The sequence below is a fragment of the Canis lupus genome, chromosome 22 (genome assembly GCF_011100685.1).
Source record: "Canis lupus familiaris isolate Mischka breed German Shepherd chromosome 22, alternate assembly UU_Cfam_GSD_1.0, whole genome shotgun sequence".
In the NCBI taxonomy this organism is placed as follows: Eukaryota; Metazoa; Chordata; class Mammalia; order Carnivora; family Canidae; genus Canis; species Canis lupus.
In genome coordinates this window covers 57,918,537-57,943,210 of record NC_049243.1, presented here as the reverse complement: position 1 = coordinate 57,943,210, position 24,674 = coordinate 57,918,537, and the positions used below count along the sequence as shown (strand labels likewise).

Sequence of the window (24,674 nt, the reverse complement as noted above, 5' to 3'; positions counted from 1 at the left end):
TGGCTGAGGTTAGGGAGTCAGGGAGAAGGTGGAGTGAGGCAGCGTGTGGGGCTCTGAGGTTGTTAAGCAAGATGCCTCCCTATTAGCATCAGGAAGTTAACCATGTATTAATGGTGCCTTTTCAATTTCCGTATTCTGATGCTTTAACCCCCGGGTGCCTGATGATCCTGGAGGAGTTGTCCCTCCTGAGCTAGTCAAGTCCTACAGATAGTAAACCACTCCAACCACTCTGGAGCTCACACCCAGCCATCTCCTTTGTTGGTGGCTCCCTCTCCAGCCACTGTCCCCTGCCCCCTGCCCAGGGCCAGGTACCAGACAACCAGGGACAGCCTCTGACCTGGAGCATCTGAAATCCTTCAAACTTGCCGATTCTACACCGATAACCCTGCCTCACCTAGTCCTTCCGAGGGGGCTTCACAATGTAGGCTTTGGTCTTTAGGTTCCCTGGCCTCTCTGCCCCCTGACTGACCCAGGCCTTCTCTCCTGGCATGGGAAGAAACTGTCTTTTTCATGGAAATCATCTCTGGACCTGGCGGGCCTATTACTATTCCTAAATGACAAACATATTACTCTTTTTTTTTTTTTTTTTTTAATTTATGATAGTCACAGAGAGAGAGAGGCAGAGACATAGGCAGAGGGAGAAGCAGGCCCCATGCTCCGGGAGCCCGATGTGGGATTCGATCCTGGGTCTCCAGGATCGCGCCCTGGGCCAAAGGCAGGTGCCAAACCGCTGCGCCACCCAGGGATCCCCATATTACTCTTAAAACTGACATCTGCCTGCATAGCAGTTACACCTGAACGATCATAAAACCTTTCTTTTACAATAAACCCCGAGCGCCTGAAGCTTGCAGAATGCTGTAAGAACAGAAGGAAGGCCGCAGGGACAGGATGGCTTCACAACCCCTGCTCATCGCTCCAGGGAGACAGTAGCAACCACAAATAAATAAAACCATCCAAGAACACAGCTGCACCTTTTATTGGTACGGTGACTTTCCAAAGGCTGGTATGAATACAAAGTTCCAAGTAGCACTGCCTGATGGCACTGCCGAGGACTTCCGGACAGCCACAGAAGCACACGGGTAAACAGGGCGGTTGTGTTACTGGGAGGGTGGAGGAGATACAGCAGGTGAGCCATGCAGCGCAGCTCGGAGGGGACAGAAACCTTGGGATGTGGGGCACCAGCAGCACATCTCCGCGGGCTCCTCTGTATGTGCAGACTGCAAGTGGAACCGACCCGGTCACACCACTGGCTATGAATGTGAAGCCACACGTGTGCAACTGAGCTCCCGGAACCTAGGGTGACGCCAGGAGGTGACACGTGGGTAAAGAGCTCGCAGTGCACTTGAGCAGAGACATTGCACAGAAAGGCTGTGCCCTGAGGCCAGGAGAGCAGAGAACCCGGGGCTTGGTCTGTGTGCGCGCGCGCGCGCGGGATCCACTCTGGCCAAGCTAAAGCAGTGACATAGTCTCGAGGATTTCAGGTCCTTCAGGCTTAATTAAAAAATAATAATAATAATAAAAAAAAAGGCGTGTGGAGGAAAGAAAATTCTAGAAATGAATTTTTTAAAAAAAATGTGTGTGTTGAAGGGAGCACCACCAATTGTATCAGGTTATAATACAGCTCAGGGTCCTAAACATGTAAATAATGATCAGGTTTGTAATTCCAATAAAACACAACTGCAAAGAAATCAAACGTATGTCCTGTAGAGTGTATTCCAGGAGAGCGGCGGGCGAACAAGAGGCGCGCTGTTGGGCTCAACAGGGCCCCGGCCCCGGCTCCGGCTCCGCGTGCGCGCCCCTCCTCTCTGCCTCCTCCCCCTGGCGCTGCCCCCCAGGTTCTCCAGGCCCTTCTCTTGCTCCGTGGGGGTAGCAAGCGCCCGAGGGCCACGGAGCCTAAGAACCAGAGTGCACGCCCCCCAGCCGGCGAGCAAGCACACGCGCAGGTGCACGCACGCGGACTCTGCGGGCCTCCGCCCGGATAACTGCGCGCAGGAAGCACCGGTCCGGGTGGCGCAGCCCCGGCCGGCGGCCTGGAGCCCGGCGCGGCTCTGCTCTGGCGCCTGCAGCGCGGCACTCACAGGCTGGAGTCCCACAGCTCCGAGGGCAGCCGGCCGCACGAGGCCCCCTCGGGCTTCTTCACCAGGCTCGGCTTCTTGCAGGGCGGCGGGGGAGGCGCCCTGGGCTCCGAGGGGTGCAGGAGATGCTGCCAGTCTTCTCTCCCCTCGCACAGCTTCCGCCTCCAGTCCAGGAGCTCCTGCAGGGCCACGCTTTCATTCTCGGAGAGCCTCAGCTGGTGGATTACCTGCGGGAGGTAAGGGGACAGGGAGCAGCTGTGAGCAACAGGGGAGGTGAGCCACGCGGGGTGCCTCGGGCCGGCGGGGGCAGAGCACTCTCCAGGGCACTGGCCACGAAGCCTCCCTCCCGGCCCTGCTGCATCGGGAAGCCCTCCCCACCCCCCACCCCCCATGATGGCAAACAACAAAACCTGTAGGACAGGGACACTGGCTAAGGACATAACCCTCCAGGTGATTCCAGAGGCAGTCTGGTCTGTTTGCCCTTTGCCCTCTATTAGCATATACATTCTTAGGCCATCTCATGCTTTTTCCTCATTCATCACAGCTGCGAGGCTACTTGTAATAGAAGTTTCTGGGTCTCTGAAGGTTCGCCAGGATTCCAGGGTCCTCCCATCTGTGCAGTACCGCTCAACGGCCTTGAAGCAGCATGACCCTACTGCTGGCTACGATGGCTTAACCCAGGGATGGGGCTACTCAGGAGGGCCCATTCACCGTCAGCGTCTACAGAGAATCACACGAATACAGAAATGGTTTCCAAGGGGGTGGGTGTGGCCAAATAAAGGACACCCACTGCCATATCAGAGGAGCTCAGGGCAGGCAGGGTTATCTGCACTTGAAAACACTGCAACCTCACTGTGGCGTCAGAGTGCTCTAGTTTGTGACCACAAATCAAAGCAGTGATCTCAACTAGCAGCTGTGAGCCCTCTGTGTCCACAGAGACAGATCTTTAGGAGCCGTTGCAGGAGAGCATCATGACTGCAGTTGTATGGGCTTCTTCCTCTCGCTTCTGTGTGCTACACATCACTATGGGAATACTGGGGAGAATTCTGGAGAAACAGGACATCTCAACCCACTGCCAAAGTAACTCATTTTGTGCTGGTGCCCTTCTCAGCCTCTCCATCAAAACCAAAGAGTAAATGAAAGCAGGACCTAGCGGTTGGCTCCTATGTGAAAGCAATCACTTGGCAATAAGGGCAATCGGTGCTCTATTCTAGAACCAACACCTACACCTGGACTCCCGAGCCTACTGTCTACCTGTCACGGAAGAAGAATTTAAAGCTAGAATCAAGGAGATGGGCAGAAGGTCAAGACAAGGTGATAAACCACAGAAGCTGGGCAGTCAAACCCAAATCTGCAGTGCATAACGAGATTTCTAGAGCCGGTTACTAGCAAAAGAAGGTCCCCCAAATTGTGCAGAAAACCAGAGAAAAATCGTGTAAGTGTGAAAGATACGACTGTGACTGTCCTGACCCTGAAGGGACCTCCAGGATTCCATGCTGAAGCAGCATGCCCTCTGGAAAGGGTCTTTTTCTCCAGTGTCCAGGACTGTACCAGAAGGACCTGGAAATGAGATCCTCCTGCTGGGAAGGCTCCCGAGGAAGCCAGACTGACTGTATGCTCAGAGAAGTGAGCCAAGAAAGGGAGAGTGTAAAAATATTTTTTTAATAAACACTTTAGAGTGCTAAATATGTATCAAGTACTTTTCTAAGCACCTTAGAAGCATTAACTCAGCAATCCTCCTGAGAGGATTGCTCCTGTACAGCACCCAGCCTTTCATAGATGAGGATATTGGGACACAAAGAGGTGAGGGAATTTGGCCAAAGTCACATGGAAAATGGTGGAACCAGCTGGTCAGCTCCAGAGCGTCTTCTGAAGTCTTACTCTGCACTGCTTATCACTGATTGAACAACTGTTTTCCAGGACCCTATCTACGCTAAAGGCCATGCTCTCTTTCTCCCTTCCTGACTTCGGATCCAGTGGAATCTGTACGCTTCCTTCACTTCTGTATGTTAGCTCCTCTACTCTCCACTTGTGTACGCTTGGCGATTACATTTAGCTGCAATCTCAGTCACTGTATGGATACTGAGCACCTGTATATATGTTCCTTGGCACATGGTCAGCCCATAGTAGTGATCTGCAAAAGATACTGCCATGGGATTCGTTCTTATGAGAAAGTATGTAGTTGATGGAAGAATATTTCTACCATCTCAGCTGATTTTTCCTCCCAACTTCCTTGAGGTATCATTTGTGTTAAGTAACATAACTTCACATTGATCTAATTAGAAACAAAACAAGAAACCTTCGCATCTGCATAGGATTTTGCAGGTCATGGCAGGTTATTGTTCCCATTGTAAAGATGCACAAAGAAAGAGATAAATTACCAAAATCGTATATTTAGAGCATCAGATAGCTCTGGCAAATGGAGAACCAGCGAAACTAAAATTATGGACAGGGAGAATCTTTCTCAACAGATAATTACCAGCTGCTCCCCCCACCCCCCACCCCTTCCTGGGACTTTGCCAATCCTGAGTTCTTCTGTGGGTCTAGAGAGCCCTTTCTAGAAGAAAGAGAGACCATACAATATCTTGCAGTTGTAGGAGATTAGAGACACAAATCAGGAATTGGAGGACCCTCAAATGATGAGCATTTTCCCCAAGAGACATTTGTTAAGTTGTTCAGATGTATGCAGGAGTGCTGCCTTAGGCCAAAAGCTTATAAAAAGCAGAGTGAAATCTGCTACAATGTCCAAGGTGCTACAGAGGCAAGAATCTGGGGTTGAGGGGAGCGAGGCGGGGGGGAGGTAAAACCCTCAAGCACCTGACTAGTCTCATCTTCAAGACTTGCAGATTTTGCCCGGAGTGGGACACACATTGGAGAGCAGCCCGGGGACTCTGAAATGCACAGCTGGAGCGCATCTGTGCATCTGGTCTCTGCTCTCCCAGAGCTGAAGAACAAAGAGACCTGACAAGTTCTCTGGGCCAGAGCACAGCAGGTGCTGCCTGGGAATCAGAGGCAGAGGAGAGGCAGGCTGGTTCTGCACCACAGCTCAGTCCCTGACTGGACTGAGGACGTCCTCTCTTGCCTCTGACCCCTAACGGGATTGGTAGAATGTCTCAGATAGAGTACATTGTCTGCAGCATCTACAGTTTGTTTACCCACAACGCTGACTGTGTGATCAGAAATTACACGCGGAGAGACCAGGAAATTCCAAAATTCGAAATTCCAAAAATCGAAGGACAGAACAGATTTGCAGATGATCCAGATTTAGGGTGAGTTGATAAAGACTTTAAAATACCTATGATGAAATGCTTGGGAGAGAGGAAATGATGGACAAACAGAAGAGATAGCCCAACAGACACACATGAAAGGAATTCCAGAAAGAAAAGATAGACAAAGAATGTGACAAGGCAATACTCAAGGAGATAAGTCTCCAGAGCCCGCAAAGGGCATCAGTACACACACAGTTAAGAAGCTCAGCAAACAGCACAAAAGACACACACACACAGGCCACTGCCAACAGCAAGAAGATATAAGGCGGATCATAGTAAAACAAAGACAGAGGAAAAAACTTTAAAATCCAAACAGAAAAGACACATTCCATTCAGTGGAACAACAATGAGAGGGAAAGTTGACTTTTTTTTTTTTTTTTTTTTTTTACTAGATCACTGGTTTATTATTAAAGGATGTAACTCAGGAACAGCCAGATGGAAGAAATGCATAGGGATGGAGAAAGGACAAGGAACTTCCACATCCTTTCTGAAAGCACCACTCTCCCCAAATCTCCCTGTGTCTTCCAACCTGGAAGCTCTCTGAACCCTCTGCTTTTGGTTTATTTATTTACTTATTTATTTATTTATTTATTTATTTATTTATTTATTTTTTAATTTTTTTTATTGGAGTTCAATTTGCCAACATATGGCATATCACCCAGTGCTCATCCCGGCAAGTGCCCCCCTCAGTGCCCGTCACCCACTCACCCCATTCCCCCACCCACCTCCCTTCCACTACCCTTTGTTCATTTCCCAGAGTTAGGAGTCTTTCATGCTCTGTCTCCCTCATTGATATTTCCCACTCATTTTCTCTCCTTTCCCCTTTATTCCCTTTCACTATTTTTTATATTCCCCAAATGAATGAGACCATATAATGTTTGTCCTTCTCCAATTGACTTACTTTACTCAGCATAATACCCTCCAGTTCCATCCATGTTGAAGCAAATGGTGGGTATTTGTCATTTCTAAGGGCTGAGTAATATTCCACTGTATACATAGACCACATCTTCTTTATCCATTCATCTTTTGAAAGTGGACTTCTAAGCAGAAGCCAGGACACAGTGAATAGCAGATTCAAGTACTGGAAGCAATTCAACCTAAAACTATTCTCAGTAAAAGTATTCCTCAAAAAGTGAAATAAAGATATTTAATTAATTAATTAATTAATTTTTAAATATTTTATTTATTTATTCATGAGAGACAGAGAGAGGAAGAGGCAGAGACACAGGCAGAGGGAGAAGCAGGCTCCATGCAGGGAGCCCGATGTGGGGCTCAATTCCGGGTCTCCAGGATCAGGCCCTAGGCTAAAGGCAGGTGCTAAACCGCTGAGCCACCCGGGCTGCCCTAAAGATATTTTTAGACAACAAAAAAGAGGAAATTTTCCATCGGAAGTCTCCCATTTTTTTTTCAGGTGAAGGTACTTGTGAGGGTGAAGGAAAATGATCCCAGATAGAAAAATGGAAATTTAAGAGAGAATTAAGGACACCAGAATTAAATCCATGGGTCAACCAAAGTTATATGCTTGGGATGTCTTACAGACTATACATTAGCTGTAGAACAAGAATGCATGGTAGTGACAATCTGCAAAAGCCAGGAGTGGTTATGTGGAGTTTAGATGTTCCAAGGTTCTAAAAGTATTGGTAAAATGACCAAAGTAACAAAATTCCCTAAGATTCAGTAAATCAAAAAATGCATGCTTTCTTCTCTAGTACAACTACAGAAAACACAGGGAGAGAATGTGTAATTGGAAGTTATATAAAGAAAATGTGAAATCATAAATACTCCATTAATATAAAAGAAAGCAAGAAAGGTACAAAAATGATATAAAAATGGAGGCCTTCATAATAGGACCATATTTTCAGTTGGGGCCACTGCACATGGCAGCATCTGTCTGCTGACAAGTGACTTCCTATGGCTCCTAATCTGATGGAGGCTGGTGGGGAGGGATTTTGACACAAAATGTCCCAAATTCCCTGAGTTATTGCTTTGCTGTGTGGGTAAAAAGGGGGGGCCCTCTACCCTTTCCAAGCTTCTCAGTGTTTACTAAAAATATCTTAATTCCCAAGTACATTATGAAAGGTGAAACTTATATACCCAAACCATTAGAAAGCATTTTCATAATGAGGATATTGATGTCTTGAATAATGTAGTAAGTAAGTAAAGAAGAACACCATTTTTGCATCAACATCCAGGAACTTTCTATGCTTCCTTGATAAGCAAAAATTTGACTGATGTTTGCAATAATCAACTAATGCTCAGAATAAACCCCTTCATTGAGAGATCCCATGGAACTTTATTGTCTGTTATGGAGATTAATAGGTATTGAGTAAAATCTAATAGGAACAAAGATAGTTGCCAGAATGGTATATATAAGATGGTAACATACTAGCATTATTGATCTTCCTTTAAAAAAGAAAAACAAAGAATTTTCACAGGTTATTCCTTAAATGAAAGTTAAAATTCTGTGTAAGGATACATGGTAGCTCACTACTTGCAACATAATGAATGAAGTTCAGAGGGCTTTTAAAAACTATGATCTGTGAGATGATAAGCAGAAAATCGGGAGATAAGAACAGTGTGCCCCGACTAATGATGCTTAATCTGCATTATTTAGATTTATTGAACTTATTAGATTCTGAGGCACAAAAATAACACTTATCACAGATACTAAAAGAGCTTTAATATTTTAAAATAGCAAATGGATGCAAGTATGGATATTATTTAGATGACGGTCAAGTAATACATAAACACTACAAAGTATTCACAGTGTTACTCAGTGCTGTAAAAAAGTCTGAATCAGTGTTTTGCCATTCTTTAAATTTCGTGTCCTATTGGTAATAACAAAAACTCTCACAGCTCCCTCTACCATTATTTCCTGTTTCATGATACATTATTACTAAAAAGGCGATAATGCTTTTTAAACAAAAATTTTGGTTTTGGAAACTTGTAACTACAGAGAACACACTGTCAGTCACCAGAGGGATGATATAGGAGATAGAGGCTAAGGAGGGTACTTGTGATGAAAAAATAATTTTTAAAAATTTAGTTGTAGTGGTGAAAGGGAACCATTTCTTTTCAGAAAGAGAGGAACTGACACTGGGGATCAGGGATGCAGCTGGAAATGAGTGCCTAGAGTCTGCTGACTTCACCCCCTACCCCGTCTCATTTATCCTGATTTCTTTGTTGACTAGAGGGTGCCATATTGGTGTCTCCTACCTTGAAGCTCGTTTACCACTGCTTCAAAGATTTATCTTCACCCCACGTCACTTCAGACAGCTACTCACTTATTTATTTTCTTTTGGGGCATGTTTTATGTTATAGTTGTTGGACACAAAATCATTATCTTTCAGAACAAAAAAGCAAGTGTTATGACTGGGAACATAAAGATGGTCCCATATCCATGAAGCCTTGGGTGTCCACACTGTCCCATCCCTGTGCTCCACAAATATCACAAATACCCTGCCTTTAGAGGAACTTTGAAGGATGCAAACACACAGCCATCTTAACTTTGTTGCACATGGCATAGAGATGGAGTAGCTCAAAAAGAAAGAGATTTTTAAAACATTTTCCCCATTTACCTGGGACATGTTGCTTATGGAGGAAGGTCTGGAGAAACTTCACAGAGAAGATATCATTTGGTCTGAATGATTAAAAATGAGTTTGCAAAAAAAAAAAAAAAAAATGAAGTTGCCACCACTTGGAAAGGGGGGAAAGAATAAGTGAGAAGAGGTGTTTTCATAGGCTTTGATGTAGACAAATGCCAGCAGTGACACTGGACTTAATTCTTTCACAGAAAGTCACCAGTCTATGAACACTTTGGTCCTCATTTGAGCAGAGGCAGCATGGCTGACAGCCCAGACCTTAGAAGTGGAATTCTGGGCTGGAATCCTACATCTGTCACTTAATGACAGTCCGGTGACCAAGCCCACCAGCTTCCTCATCTGTAAAGTGGGATCACAGTTACAATCTAGCTCAACAAAACAGATGAGGAGTTAGTTGAGTTACATATGTGGGCTCTTAAAAGATGGCCTTAAAACACTAGCTGGTGCCCTGCAAATGTGGGGTACTACGCTTTTGTCATTGTGAACTCTTGGATTTGAGAAAATCCCTAAACACTGCTGACTTATGATTATCCTGATGAGTCAAACAGATAACATAAAATGAAAGCACTGCTCACAATTTAGGGCCCTACAGAAATATAACATAGTCTCTTCCTTATCAACAAGAAGCTCTCAAAAAAAAAAAAAAAAAACAAAAAACAACAAAAAAACAAGAAGCTCTCAAAATACTTGGCAACACACTGGATTTATAACATACCTATTATATACATTTATACATATTTATATATGTATGTATATATGTGTTTAAATATGTATATATTTATATGTGTGTATACTAAAGAAAGTTACACAGGAAGAAATGAAAGGTCCAGAGAATCTTTGAATTTCAGGAATAAGATAAACAGATTTTAGTGAATAATTTAAACAACTGTTAAATGTAATGTTTCTGAAATAGGGATTTGTATATGTATTTTCAGGGGTCCTCAAGTTCTTTGGAGAATCTAATGTTTTTTTGCATTTTTCTTCTCATGATATTTTTTCAAAAGTACTACAAGCATGCTTTGGATGCTAACTTTTTAAGTTAGTGCTCAGCAAGGCTTTATTCTGTCACTTCGTATGTAATTTACAAGCAAGATGACACACATAATATTACTGATATCATTGCAGACCGATGAGAAAAGAGTAAATGGGTTTAATATGCAAATCAGGCCTCTCCCCTGAGAAAGAGCTAAGCGATATGACAGCATGGATGAGATGAAGAGTTGCCTAGCAGTTCAAGCTGAGAGAAGTGGTAGGGGCTTAGGTTCATCAACAGCCAAGGATGGTAGAAATGGACCAAGTTCATGGAATCTGAGTCAGGACCAAATTCACTTTGTCATCAGTAATTTCCTTCCAGCTAAACAAAATCACACCTAGCACAAATGTTATAAACTTTAATTTTTTGCTCTTCTGGCTTTTGTCACACTGCATTTCTAAATTTGCTTTGGTTTTATAGCTGTAAGGAGAGGCAAAAGGATACAAGAGACCTTATGTAACAATGTGTGTCTACATTTAATTACCATTATAATAAATTAACTTAAGAAATGTTAAAGGTTAAGAGGAATTTTGTTTCCATTTAAAAAGGGTCACATAAGATGTGTAAGTGGGAAAATGTTGATCTAAGTGGGTAGAAATCCTTGGAAGTAGAATGTGTTGCTTGCTCAGACCAGGGGTGTCCTTTCAAGTCCAAAGTGAGTAAATTAATCTCTACTCAGCACAACGCACCCAGTGTATGTGGAGAGCTTAAATAGAGTTCCTATTGTGGAACCCTAATGTGTGTGGGGGGGAGAGGGTGGGGATGATGCTCGAGAGAAGGGAGAAAGTTGATCACAATCATCAACCTAGAAAGAATTGGCTGAAAATTTAAGCAAACAGACATTGATTTGGGCAATCCGAATTGCCACTTGGGAGATGGATTCAGGTAGAAACCTGACTCGCATTCAGAGGAAGACAGGGCAGGATTGAGGCTAGCTGAACTGGGGTTGATAAGGTTAACATGTAGATCAGGGATCAAAACATTTGAAAGTTGGTTCCTTTCCAAGTGAAGAAGGCCAAGGACTCAGGTGTCCTGGCGAGGAAGGACTCAAGTCCAGGCAGAGGTCTTACAGGGGCAGAAAGTGCACCTTGCCTCTCAGGAGGACGTGCATAAATTTGTCCTCCCAGATGGTCTCCTGACTCTATTTTAAAGGAGACTCTTTTCATTGGTTTTGCTTGCTCTGTATTGAAATCTTTTCTTACACAGTATATTAGATTTATGTTTTCATTTTTTTTGCATCAACTTGGGGGCATTGGGCACCTCACTCCTGTCAAAGACAGGAAAAGGAAATAAGAGACTGCCTTCAAGTAATGCCAGACTGATCCCTAGCAAATTCTTGCACTTGAGAGGTAGTTCACATGTCACGGATTCAGATACGGCTCCTTCAAACACCATAAAACCCTGGGAACTTATTAAAAATGCTCTGTTGCCCTGAAATCACATCAGGTATGGGTGGTCCCAGACCCATTAGTTACTCTGAATTCAGACATGCCTAGATGGCTTTGAATGGCTCGTGAGTGGAGCCATTGAAAGACAGTGGGACAGTCACCCCAGTCTTTGGGGTGGCCAAAGACTGCAACACCTCAGATGATCCAACAAGCTTATCCTATACAGTGGTCTGAATGTTTGTGTACCCCCAAAATTCACATGTTGGAATCCTACACCGCAGTGTGGTGGTATTTGTGGTTGGGGCCTTTGGGAAGTGATGAGGTCATGAGGGTGGAGTCCCCAAGAATGGGATTAGAGCTCTCTCACCTCTTCTGCCTGTGAGGACCCAGAGAGAAGCCTACAACCTGGAAGAAACCCCTATGCTGACCACACTGGCACCTGGATCTTGGACTTCTAGCTTCTAGAACCATGAGAAATACATTTCTCTTGTTGACAAGCCACCCAGTCCACAGCACTTTATTATAGCAGCCCAAACAGACTAAGGCATCCCATGCCCAGAATTACTACTTTTGGGTGTCATGGGGGGGAAATGATACTATTGTATAACAGGTACAAACCTCAAGCTTCTAGGAAAGGATGCAGACCATCTGTCAGCTTAAATGCCTTTGAAAGCAAAATCAGTGGAAATCTAGTAATATAGCTGGAAATTATTGTGATTTTTATTTTTAAATTTGACATTTGAAAGAAATATGAAAGCTTCAAAGCTTAGGAGCCACTGGTGATTTGGTTTGAGATAGCAGAAAGTCACAGTTTCACTGGGAGCTGGAACAATCGGCCCCTCAAAGGCACTGACAGATGGAGCCACTGCTCAGCCCCCGGAGCCCAGGCAGCATCATGGGAGTCACCTGCACGTGAGCTGCATGGGATGGGGGCAGGGGGTGTGTGTAAGCTACACCCCAAATCTATGGCCTCAACTCCTTTCTGCTCTCAAAGAAAGATGATGGAAGGGGAAGCAATGCTATCCACACTCAATAAGCAGGTGCCTCTGAATGCCCTGTTTCAAGCTCCCAGCAGGCGTGAGCAGATACTTGAATGACCATGGTCCAGGCATTTCCCTCTGGGCTGGAATGCTCATCCGCAGTTAAAATCCTCTCCTTTCGATTACTTCATCGATACAGTAATTCTGGGAAAATAGTGCCACTTATAACACTGGCTATTAATACTTCAGCAAATCACTTTGGGGATTTTTAAAAAATGGGTTTTAGGGGCACCCAGGGGGCTCACTGAGTGAAGCGTCTGCCTTCAGCTCAGGTCATAATACCGGGTCCTGGGATCAAGTACCGTGTCGGACTCCCTGCTCTGAGGGGGTGGGGGTGGGGGGCTGCTTCTCCCTCTCCCTCTGTGCTATCTCTCTTAAATAAATAAATAAATAAATAAATAAATAAATAAATAAACAAACAAATAAATAAAATCTTTAAAAAGGGGGGTTATTCTGTATTTGAGAGATCTTGCTGCTTTGATATTTAGATATTTAGTCATGTTTGAGACATGACTCTAGTTTCCATTTCCCCACCCAGAATTGTAAAGTATTTTGTGCCTTCTAATGTCTAGAGGTATCAGGCAGACTTGAAGACAGAATTTGATAAAGGGTTGTAAAGTTCATGAAAGTTCTTCATCTCAGGGGGACACTTATCATTAGTTTGCTCACTTTCCAGGGTCAAAATCCACTGAATCTCTCACAATCCAAAGGGAAACAAAATGCGATGTAAGGCTTCATGAGGTTTATTACTTAGCTATCTTTTTATTAATTTTCAGTAGTTTTCTATGGTGTCATTAATAGAGTTCTATGAGATGAACTAATTAAAAAATGAGATATAAATTTCTTTACTTCCTGTGGATATGCATTTCTGTGAATAATATTAATAAATGTAAATTAATAATTTGCTGCTGATTTTTACCTTAAGTATTTCCCTTTCAGGATAAAAATAGACTTTGTTAAATAATTCATATGTAAAATCATGTTGCTGTTCATTTGTCAGAGTTGATTTTTCTATTGACTATTCACCCAAAGGTGAAAAGACGTATTTACTGACATTTGGAAATTAAAAGAAAGAAGCATCTTGGCTGACTGAAGAGTGAACATTAGTGTTTCAAATGCAAATCCCATTTCTACTTGATGCTAACAAGACATTGGAGGAAAAAAAACATTAAAAAGTAAAATTAAAAAAGCACAGTTGGTAAAGCCAAAGTCTACCTAAATAGGTCGTAAAGATGTGGCATAAAGTAATATGTGATTCAAAAGAAAAAAAAATATTTGATTAAAGGGTTATATATCTTTATACTTCTAAAATTTTTAAGAAAATGATCCAAATGTGCTAACAGCATTTCTGGCTTATGCAAAAAAAAAGAGTTGATTCTTTCTAATTTGGAAATAGTTATTTATGTAGTGACTCAATTAAGTTCATTCTTACTATTTTGTTTCTCTTGTTGCTGTTCTGTTTCCTTTATTGACAAAAGGTTAAATAAAAGGAAAAATATCTCTTTAAAGGCACTTTACAAATTCTATTGTAAACAAGAGTAGCTATATCTAGACAGAGGCAATGAAGAGGGCAGGGAAGGTTTAGCTTTTTTAGGGTTGTACCTTATCTGTACATTTTGATTTCTTAAAAAATTTAGTATTGTTCTTAACTTTCATAAGTAATATTATATTACAACACATTTAGTATCATTTAAGTGGACATTTATTTGGATTTGCTTTTAGGTAATAGCTATGAATAAAAATGGACTCTGATGAGTGAATGTATATTTCTTCCTATTAATGGAAAGTTATAAAATAGAAATTTATGCTTGTACTATACATCACTCAATGTAATTAATTTGTGACACTTCGGGATATGGATTTTGTATGAGCTCTGTTCTTTTACCTTAATTCATTTAAGAAAACATGGCAGTATCAGTATAAGTGACTAGACTGTAACAAAAATTGATAACATATATTTAGGGTATGTTTATAGTAATGAGATATTATAGTAATGGGGTTCAAATCCATGGAATATATAGAAAAATATAAATCTCTTATATTGGAAATACAGAAAGTAATAGCTTTACAATTTCTTTTAAAACATGTTTCTTGGGATTTTATAGGATACTTACTGCAAACACCAGGAGGTTCTTTTGAGGACAATTAATCTACTAGATTTTATCACTCCAAAGAAAAGATCTATTCATATAATTTGTGTGTTCAAAAATCTTCAATGCTACCAATTTGCCTTGGTCCGAATAATCAAGTCTACACACTTTAGCAGGTTACAGAAAGTCCTGTATTTTTCAGCCACATTTATTATTCCTGCTTTGTTACCATCCGTTCTCACACAGACTCTGTCAGTCCAATCAGATGTAACCACACATAGAATTTTATTTCTTTCTATAGCAGCCCCAGTTTGTATGCCCAAATATAGAATCCTCTGAGGTTTCTGAAGGCATATTTTAATATCATCTTCATGATATTGTCTTATATTCTCTTTTTTAAAAAATATTTATTTATTCATGAGAGTCAGAGGCATAGGCAGAGGGAGAAGCAGACTCCCTGTGGGGAGCCCAATGCTGGTCTCCATCCTAGAACCCCAGGATCATGACCTAATCTCAAGGCAGACACTCAACCACTGAGCCACCCAGGCGTCTTATATTCTTAAAGCTTTTGGCATGTTTCTATCACAGTAGTTTCTCATAATATGTGAAATAAGCAGGCTCTGTCTTAGTCTCATTTCAAAGGTGCTGAAATTCATCTTTAAAGCCCAAATTCATTTGGCTAGTAAGCGGTAGAGTCAGAACACAAATTCAAGTTTGCTGAGTTCAGCTGACCTTCAGAGTGCTAATAAATCACTTGACCTTCCGGAAGTCTTCCTTGGGTGCAGGTCGTGAATACGTGTTCTTTCAGTGAAGTAGAAGGTAGTGTGATGCCTTCTACAGGACTCAGAACCACACCATATGACCTACTCCCTCAAAGGGTTTCCGTGCAAATTGAGCAACAAGACATAAAAGCATCAAGAGTTAGGTGAAGAAAGATGCTTAAACATCACACAACCACAAACATGTCATGAGGGAACACAGCATTAACTGACTAAAGCATAGTATGCATAATTATTGTTGTTGGAATACAGCAGAGACAGAGACAAAACTAATTTCAAGGTGATATATTGGCCAAGAAATTCATATTGGGCTGTGGTTTTGGAGTAAAAGGATGCAGAGGATACAAAAAGGAAAGAAGGACATTTGGGTTGAGTGGGATTGTATTCATATTTTTTCACTTTCACACTCACAATGACAAAACAAAAACAAAAACAAGCAAAAACAAAAACAAAAAAACAACCATGAGAGAGAAAAGCACCACGTGATGTGGTACTGGGCATGAGAGTTGGCTTTGAAGGAGCAATAGTATTATGCATAACTCAGAAAGAAGGTAAGTCGTGGGTGTGAAGTGAGGGAAGCAAGAGTCAAACCATGGTAGTAAGCAGCCTTTGGAGGATGGAGGAGCCATGTAGAAGGATCCTTTCCTTCACTTGTTCAATTAGCCAGGATTTGCATTGCTATGTAAGGCACAGTTTATCTGTTAATTTATTAATATCTCATAATACTTTTTCCTGGAAACAACCATAATGTATGTATTGTGGCATTAAATATAATTAGAGTGAGATAAAATACTTTAGGAAAGTAGATGTTAATAAAATAATGTAATCCGAGTATATATATATATATATATTTTTTTTTTTTTTTATTGGTGTTCAATTTACTAACATACAGAATAACACCCAGTGCCCGTCACCCATTCACTCCCACCCCCCGCCCTCCTCCCCTTCTACCACCCCTGAGTATATTTTTTAAACAATCAGCTATAATTAGGAGAGGGACATAGTTTAACAACTCCATTGGCCGTGGAATTTACTGTGCTGGGGACAACATATTCACTGTTATCAACCTTGATTTTTTCCCTCCAAAATGTAGTTACCAGTTAGAGACATCCACTTCAAAACTGGAAGGAAACAAGGCACTCCTTCACAATCATTAAATGCATCAAAAAGGTCCTAAAAGTATGAAATTTTCTCAGGATTTTCAGCTTGTTAGAGAGGATCAACTTTGTCCCTGAGAAAAATTAAGTCTGTTGGTTTTGAGGAATTTCTGAGAAACCATTTGTTAAGAGTTCTAAGCTTTGGATTTTTATAAATGGTTTGGTGGGAGTACCACTGATCATTATTTGGTATTCAAATGTCTAATAAGCAACATTCTAATGATCCTGTCATTAGAAGATACGATTTTTGATATCTTAAAATTTTTTTACTACAAAATGGAAGCTAAACTTAGATAACTAAGTACCATAAATAATAATGCTTAGCATTACACATACAACATTAAATAAATGATGAAGTGGTATTAGTTAGATGTTAGATAACAGACAAGACACAAACACCACCGGCTCAGTACAAAAGAAGTACATGTTCTTATTGACACCCAAATGGGTGTTTCTGATCAGTGAATGGCCTTCTGTGTTGTCATGAGTGTTCTCTGCACCTTCTGGCATCTTTATCCAGCTTTTGTTTATTTACTTGTTTATTTTATTTTATTCTTTAAAAGATTTTATTTATTAGAGAGAGAGAGAGAGAGAGAGAGAGCGCAAACACACAAGCAGGGGGAGCAGCAGGCAGAGGGAGAGGGAGAAGCAGACACCCCGCTGAGCAAGGAGCCTTATGCAGGGCTCTATCCCAGGACCCTGGGATTGTGACCTGAGCCAAAGGCAGATGCCTGACTGAGTCATCCAGGTGCCCCTTATATCCAACTTTTAAGTGGGAAGGGACATGGCACACCAGGCAAAGGTTTGCACAGATCAAACTTGGAAGTGGCTCCTCTCACTATGGCTCTGATTCCACTGAGTGGATGTCAATTACAGGATCACTCTGCATGGTGAGGGAAGCTGGGAAGACCTAGTCAGTTGTGTGTCTAAGAAGAAATGGACTTGATGGGCACGGTGGCAGTCACTGTGACACTGAGGCCCATTACAGTGTCTTTAAGACATAGTCATGGAAAATCATGCAGGTACAGATGCTAGAACAAATAGAGAAAGGGAAAACAGATACCAGGAAGGATTAGAAGGAGAAGAGATAAGATTTTGCCAAAGGAGGCAAGAGAGGGGAGCAAATCTTTTTTAATCAAGACTTCTCTCCAGAAATAGATAATAAAAATCACCTGGAAGCATATAAAATTAATTTAAATCCACTTGGGCTTCAAAATCTAGGCTTTTTATATCATTGACTTCATGACATTTCTTCCCAATATCACAGTTCAGCTGTTCTGGAACCTATTTCTGACAGAGTCAGAAATACAAAGTGACAGTTTCAAATAATAATGTAATCAGAGAAATTAAAGAAGAATCCTGTCTTCCAAGTGTACTAAGGTTGTAAAATAAATTCTTCTTTTATTTTTCATAAAATAAATCTTCTCACCATAACTAAATGATTACAATTTCAGTGCAACAGAAAATTACGTTTTTCTTCAGCTAGAATTTTGTATTCAAAAATGTCAGGCCGCATCCATGCCCAGAGCACCACACCTAACAAGTCAGGGAATATGCAGCCTGGCTCCCTGGCACCTCTTCTCCCGTTCTTTGTATCTTGAGCAAGAATAAAGCCATATTTGTCTATATTTTCCATTTACAGAAAAGGCAAACAATTGTCCTTCACTTATATTCTGAGCAAACCAGAGTTTCCAAACCTGGCCAAGGGTTTTGAAGAAAAACAAAATCATACAGGCATAATTGGTATTTCACAGTTAGCCTCTTGCTATAGTTGATAATGTAAAAGTCTCCCATTTCTAGAATTAACACAGCTAATGCTAATTCCAACTTCTCTCATTTAAACATCTACTAACACATGGAGTTAATGTCCCACTGGCCACAATGGCCCCCTTGGCCACCCTGCAACTCAGGTGTGCTCCTGTCTGAGGGATTTTGCTGTTCCCCCAACTGGAATGCACTCTCCTGACATCAGCATCACTGGTTCTCTGACTTCTTCCTCTGCCTTTGCTCAATGAAGCTTTTGTTGATCTACTTTCTTAAACTCACTACTCAACCCAACCTCCCTCCATACCCACTCTTGTCACTCTCAGGTTTGCTTATCCTGATTACTTTTCTTAATATGTTTTATTTCCTTTTAGTATATTATACACGTATGTATATATTACTTATTGGTTGCTTCCCAATGCAAGATTTTAACTCCCATGAAGGGAAGGATATTTGTTTTGTAGACCAAAGGTGCCAGATCTGTGTCTTGCACAACTTGGTCCTCGGGAAATATTTGTTGAATGAATGAATGAATGAATGAACGAACAAACCTCTGAAAATTCAATTCTGTGCAATTCACTTCCTTAGATTAAAAATATTATGTTCTTAATGCTTTAAGTTGTTTTACACACTGTGTAAAAATATATGCATATAATTGTACAAAGTGGTATACATTGAAAACATACTGTTTACTTATATAAAACATATTGGTTTTTTTATAGGCAAAATAAGGGATATTCCAGAGTCTTTTTTGTTGTAGGTGAGTTTCACATAACATGCCAACTTTAGAACCTAATCACTATATAAAATGTGACTTTTATATCCTCTAACCAGTAATGTAACTGCCTGTGATTCCATTACTGAGTTTATTGGTACATTTTTAACATGAGTTTGATTTTAAATATTTGAAGAAAATTAGGAAATATCCTACCAGTTTGCTTCTCTTAATGCATCTGAAGCTGCTACCAGATGACAATTACACTGAGTCGGCAATTTTTTGAGTGCTTGGTGTTTGGAGTACAAAAATGTTTAAGATGCATCCAATGCATTATCTATATGCTCAAAAATATATAGGGTCTACACACACATATATAATTAAAATACAGAAAATAGATTATATAAAGGAGATGTACATTATAGAATTACAGGAACAAACTTACGGAGGCAACTAACTACTTTGCTTAGAAGCAATGCTCAAGGAAGGCCATCAAGAGGAAAGTCATATTCAAGGGTCTAAAAGGTCAGAGATAAATGCAGAAAACAGTCCATTTCAGGCAATGCACAGCATTGAGAGGAAGTCAGAAGCTTGGTCCTATATTGCAAAAGGCACAGGACAATTGTTATTGGTACAAGAAAATGTCAAACTACATTGTCAATGTACACTATTCTCAAAAATAAAGTCCAGGTAGCTTAAACTCCTAAATGTAAAACAAAACAAAACAACAACAACCAACCAAAAACCCCCAAACCCTAAACTTATATATATGAGAGAGGAGAGAGAGAGAGATATTCATGGCAGCAAGTTAAGAGATTTGTTTTTGGATTTTTTGATAAAAAAGATTTTTTTGAACAGTACAACAAAAGCATAACTTATAAAGATGAGGGTTAATCAATTTCACTATATTAACTTTCTTCACTTTATGTGTGATAAATACACTAGCTGGGCCACCATGAAGTAAGTCCACTGAAGCCTATTTATCTCAGTAATTATAACTATATCTTGAACAAAATACATATCTATATGAGGACCAGAAAAATAAACCAAAACAAGTGAATTGTGGGAGGAATTCAAAACTTGGAGAATAAGAGAAGAAAGACACACCCAGATTTAGGCAATTAGGACCATTCTTCGATCTGCTCTGAATGGCCTGCTAAAGGGAATGGTAGTAGAAGAAAACTCAGAACTTAGGAGTGAAGGAAAGTTGCAGAAGTGATAAGTACTGGGACAATATAAAGAGTTTTCTCCACAGAAGTTGTTTAAAGCATGCATGACATTTGAAGGCAAAAGTTATAACATTGCCTAGGAGAATACATTCAATGTATGTAGATGTAAAGTATGTAACAACTATAAAATAGATGTAAAATATGGGACAACTGTAAAGAATGTAGATGTAATATATTTGTCACTGTAGATGTATGTAGATGTATGTGGTGACTAGAAAGTAAAGGCTAAAAGGAACAATACGGTTGATGCAAACAGACTGAAAGTTGGGTGTGTATATATTCCAATTGCTAAATCAGCTATGAAAAAAAATACAAAGACATAGAGTGAAATACCAACAGATAAATTAAAATAGAATACTGAGAAATGTTCAAATGATCCAAATAAAGCATCATTGGGAAATAGATGAACAAAAAATGGTAGTGAGAAACAGAATAAAATAAAATGGACAGACCTATAGTCAATCACATCAATATTTACATTAAATGTAAATGGTCTGAACACACTAGTTAAAATACAAAGGTTATCAGACTGGATAAAAATAAACATGACTTATCTATGTATTGTCTATAAAAATCTCGAGTTAACTACAGAGACATAATTAGGTTCAAAGTAAAGAGATGGATTTTCTTTGGTGGGATGGGGAGGGGATGAAAATGCTCTAAAATTAGATTGTGGTAATAGTTGCACAGCCCTAAGGAATTACTAAAGAACCCTGAATTGTATAGTTTAAAGGTATAATTGTATGGTATGTGAATTATATCTTAATACAGCTGATTAAAAATAATTAAGTGGATGGAAAAAAAAAAAAACCTTGCTGACCATGATCTAAAGAATGATGAAGTGGGTATATTAATTTCAGACAAAGCAGACCATAGAAGAAGGAGTATGATTAGAAATAAAAAAGAAAAGATGCATAAGGATAAGTAAATCTATTCATCAAGAAGATGTAATAATCTTAAAGGTCTATGCATCTAATAACAGAACTTCCAAATATATGAGGCAAAAACTAATTAAACTGAAAGAAAGAGTAGGCAAAAATCTCAATTATAGTTGGAGACTTGGATGCTCTTCTCCCAGTATTAAATAAAATAAGTGGACAGAAAACCAGCCAAGATACAGAAGCACTCAACAACGCTGTCAGCCAACTGACCCAATAGACATTTCCAGATCACTACCTGACAATAGCAGAATACTCCTTCTTTTCAAATGCGCATGGAAATTTCACAAGATAGACCATATCCTGGGCCATAAAGAATTCCTGATAAATTGAAGAGAAATAAAATTATACAAAGCATGTTCCCAGATCATAAAGCAATTAAACTAGAGATAAAAAAGAGAAATATATCTGAAATGTCCCTAAATATTTGGAAGGTAAACATTAGTCAAAGAGGAAATCCTATGGGAAAATAGAAAACATTTTTAATTGAATGAAAATAAAAGCAAAATGTATCAGAATATTCAGAATGCAGCTAACATAACTAGAGTTGGAAATTTATTGCATTAAATACTATTAGGAAAAAAGGCATCAAATCAATTGTCTATGCTTGCTATTTAAGTAACTAGAAATAGAACAAATTAAACTCAAAGCAACCAGAAGGAAGGAAGTAATAAAGAGCACAGAAATCAATGAAAAAAAATAGAGTATATCAATGTAATCAAAAGCTATTTTTAAAAGATCAATAAATTTGATACACTTTTTTTTTTTTTTTTTTTTAGATTTTATTTGAGGGAGAGAACATGAGAGAGAAGAGCAGGAGATGGGGCAGAGGGAGAAGGAGAAGCAGCTTCCCTGCTAAGAGGGAACCCGACATGGGTCCTGGGATCATGACCTGAGTTGAAGGCAGATTCTTAACCTACTGAGCCACGCAGATGCCCCAAAGTTGACAAGCTTCTAGTTAGACTAAGAAAATACTATAAGCCACATGTTTGTCATGCATGCAACTAGCAAGGAATATGACCCAGAATATGTAAAGAATTCCTGAAAATCATCAAGAAACTCATGCAAACTTGTTCAGAAATAGGAAAAGGATGCCTTTGGAATACTAGGTCTGAGAACATATGAAAAAACACATTATAGCAACCAGGGAAATGTAAAATGAATCCATAATAAGATCTGTTTTGCACTTAATCACAATGGTTTAAAAAAATTACTCATGAAACCAAGTGATTACCAGAACAGAAATGCAAAGCATTCCCTTTTAGAGGTGTATAAAATTGGTTCCACTATGTTGGGGAATAATTAGCAATAACTCCTATGTTGAAAATGTGCATACCCAGAAGTGCAGCACTTTCATTTCTAGGGGAAACCTTTGGATATTTTTTTTCTCTAATTATGAGTTAGGGGCATATTCTATCATTTTCACTGTGGCATTATTTGTAGCAGTAATAATTTGGAAACTTGTTTTTGATAACGTTTTCCACTCCACTTTGTCCAATTGTAAACCTTTGTTCTTAAGAAATGTCATGAATATATTTATGTAAAACTTGTTTCTGAGAAAAGTTCAAAGTGGAAGAGGCATGTTTACACCTAAAACATAATATATATAAAATATAAAATATTTATACATACATACATATATATATATATATATATTTTTTTTTTTTTAAGGTGTTGAAAGAGAGCTTCTAGAGGCACCAGTAAGAATCTGTGCTAATGCTGTCCCTGCTTATAGCCCTCTGATAAATGTTTGGGCATAAAAGTCCATGCTACCATATTGTCACTGGGTGTTCAGCATCATTTCTCTGCATCTTTCAAGGAGCTCACTGGATTAGGGTTCTCAGGACCCAAGAGGCACCTCCAACCACTTTGTGAAAATCTGGAGGAAGACAATGTGGCTGCCAGAGTCACTGGTATCCACTGGGGCCCAAGATGGCAGCAGGGTGAGACCAACCCTTCCAGATGGGCTGGTGTTCCCTCAGCTTTTCTCTTCCCATGGACTTGTTCCCTGCTGCGTTTTTTGAGGGAACTTGAATGCAGCATTGTGCTCCATGCCTCTGAGTGTGTCCACTGTAATCTCCCTTCCTGCTGCCTCCCCTGGACAGCTCCACCTGCAGGCCTTTACCTTTAACCTTGAGCTAATACGCAGAATAAAACAGCAAATGAGAGCAACATGTATCAAAATGGGGGAACATCACCTCAACAAGTATAACAGCAAAACAATCTGCAGAATAATCTGCTCAGAGTGATACTTGATTATTTTATTTTATTTTACTATTTTTTATTTTATATTTTATTTATTTTGATACATGATTTTAAAAGCATGCCAAGCATCCATTATGACCTGTGGATGTGATTTAGTTTATGTCTACATCCGTACCAGTGAAAGTGTAAATATGCACAAGGGTTCTGCAGTCATTTCAGAATAGGACACACCCCAGCGTGGCAGGCAGGGATGGGATCAGGACCTGGAGTATAGATTTCTCTAAAATATATATATATATATATGGTGTCAGAGCAAATATGCAAAAGTGTGAAGATTGAGTCGAGTGTTTTACTGCTCACTGTGCTTCTTTCCCCTACATTTATATAGCACAACAAAATATGTTTCAAAATTACATATATGCCACATTTTATCCAAATCCCTGGTAAGTGCTGGGTCCTCCCGAATCTGTCTAACCTGCATATTTTAGATAGCATCTACTATATTAGAATCCAAATTGATGGTCAGAATACTGACCCTGAAAAAAAACAAAACAAAACAAGATAATACAGCAAGCACTGTTTGTAAACACTTGTTATATTGTGGGGCAGACTTGTCATGTTATATATATTTTCTTTATTCTATCTGAAAACTAATTGCTACTTTCTCTACCCCCATGTTAAATAACAATTACTGTATTCATAGCCAGTTCTTCTGGTTTTTTCCTTTCTTTAATTTTAAAAATTAAATTTAGTTAATTAAATGAATATTGAAATTCTGAAGTTAGCTAGAATTTGTAGTCAGCCACATTATCTCTGCTGCGATGTCACTCACTCCCCTGTGCAATGGTATTGGCTCACTGCAGAAGGTAAGCATGTAGAGACAGCACAAAACCTTTTTACTTCTTATTCTTCTAATAGTTCTTAAAATTGCATTATCTCTTCATTGATAATAGTCAATGTGCTCACCAGAAAAACACCATGCATTTCAATATATTTTGGATATACATAAGGTACAATTTTATGAAGGAAAATTACAAAATATAAGATTTTATTTTGTTTTCTTATTTTCCAAGTTTCTGGAAATATATGTATACGGGATTGGTCTCTTTTCTGTTGAAAACGCTGCCATTCAACTCATACCATCAAATTAATTTACTGCCTTCATTTCTTGCACATAATATGGAAATCACGAGGGGTGCATACTGATTCCCTGAAACCTCAGCTGCGTGAAAGATCTTTCTATGCTAGATCTGCTTCTGTTTGTACCTTATCAATGAGTCACACATATGTGTCCTTTTGAAGTGGTTATCTAATTTCTATTTCCTCCCATGTGCTTTAGAATGATCCCTTAATGGTTGAACTAAATGTGTCTACGTTTTGTTATTTTATC

The 24,674-nt window shown here is 39.9% G+C and overlaps 1 protein-coding gene across 1 annotated transcript in view; it reads right to left on the bottom strand.

The window, feature by feature from the left end:
* Nucleotides 1-957: 957 nt before the first annotated feature.
* Nucleotides 958-24,674, bottom strand: part of MYO16 (myosin XVI) — a 481,192-nt gene continuing 457,475 nt past the window's right edge. The window contains exon 36 of the mRNA XM_038570035.1: nucleotides 958-2,302. Coding sequence (XP_038425963.1) covers nucleotides 2,075-2,302 — 228 coding nt within the window. The 3' untranslated portion in view covers nucleotides 958-2,074. The remainder of the gene's footprint in view (nucleotides 2,303-24,674) is intronic.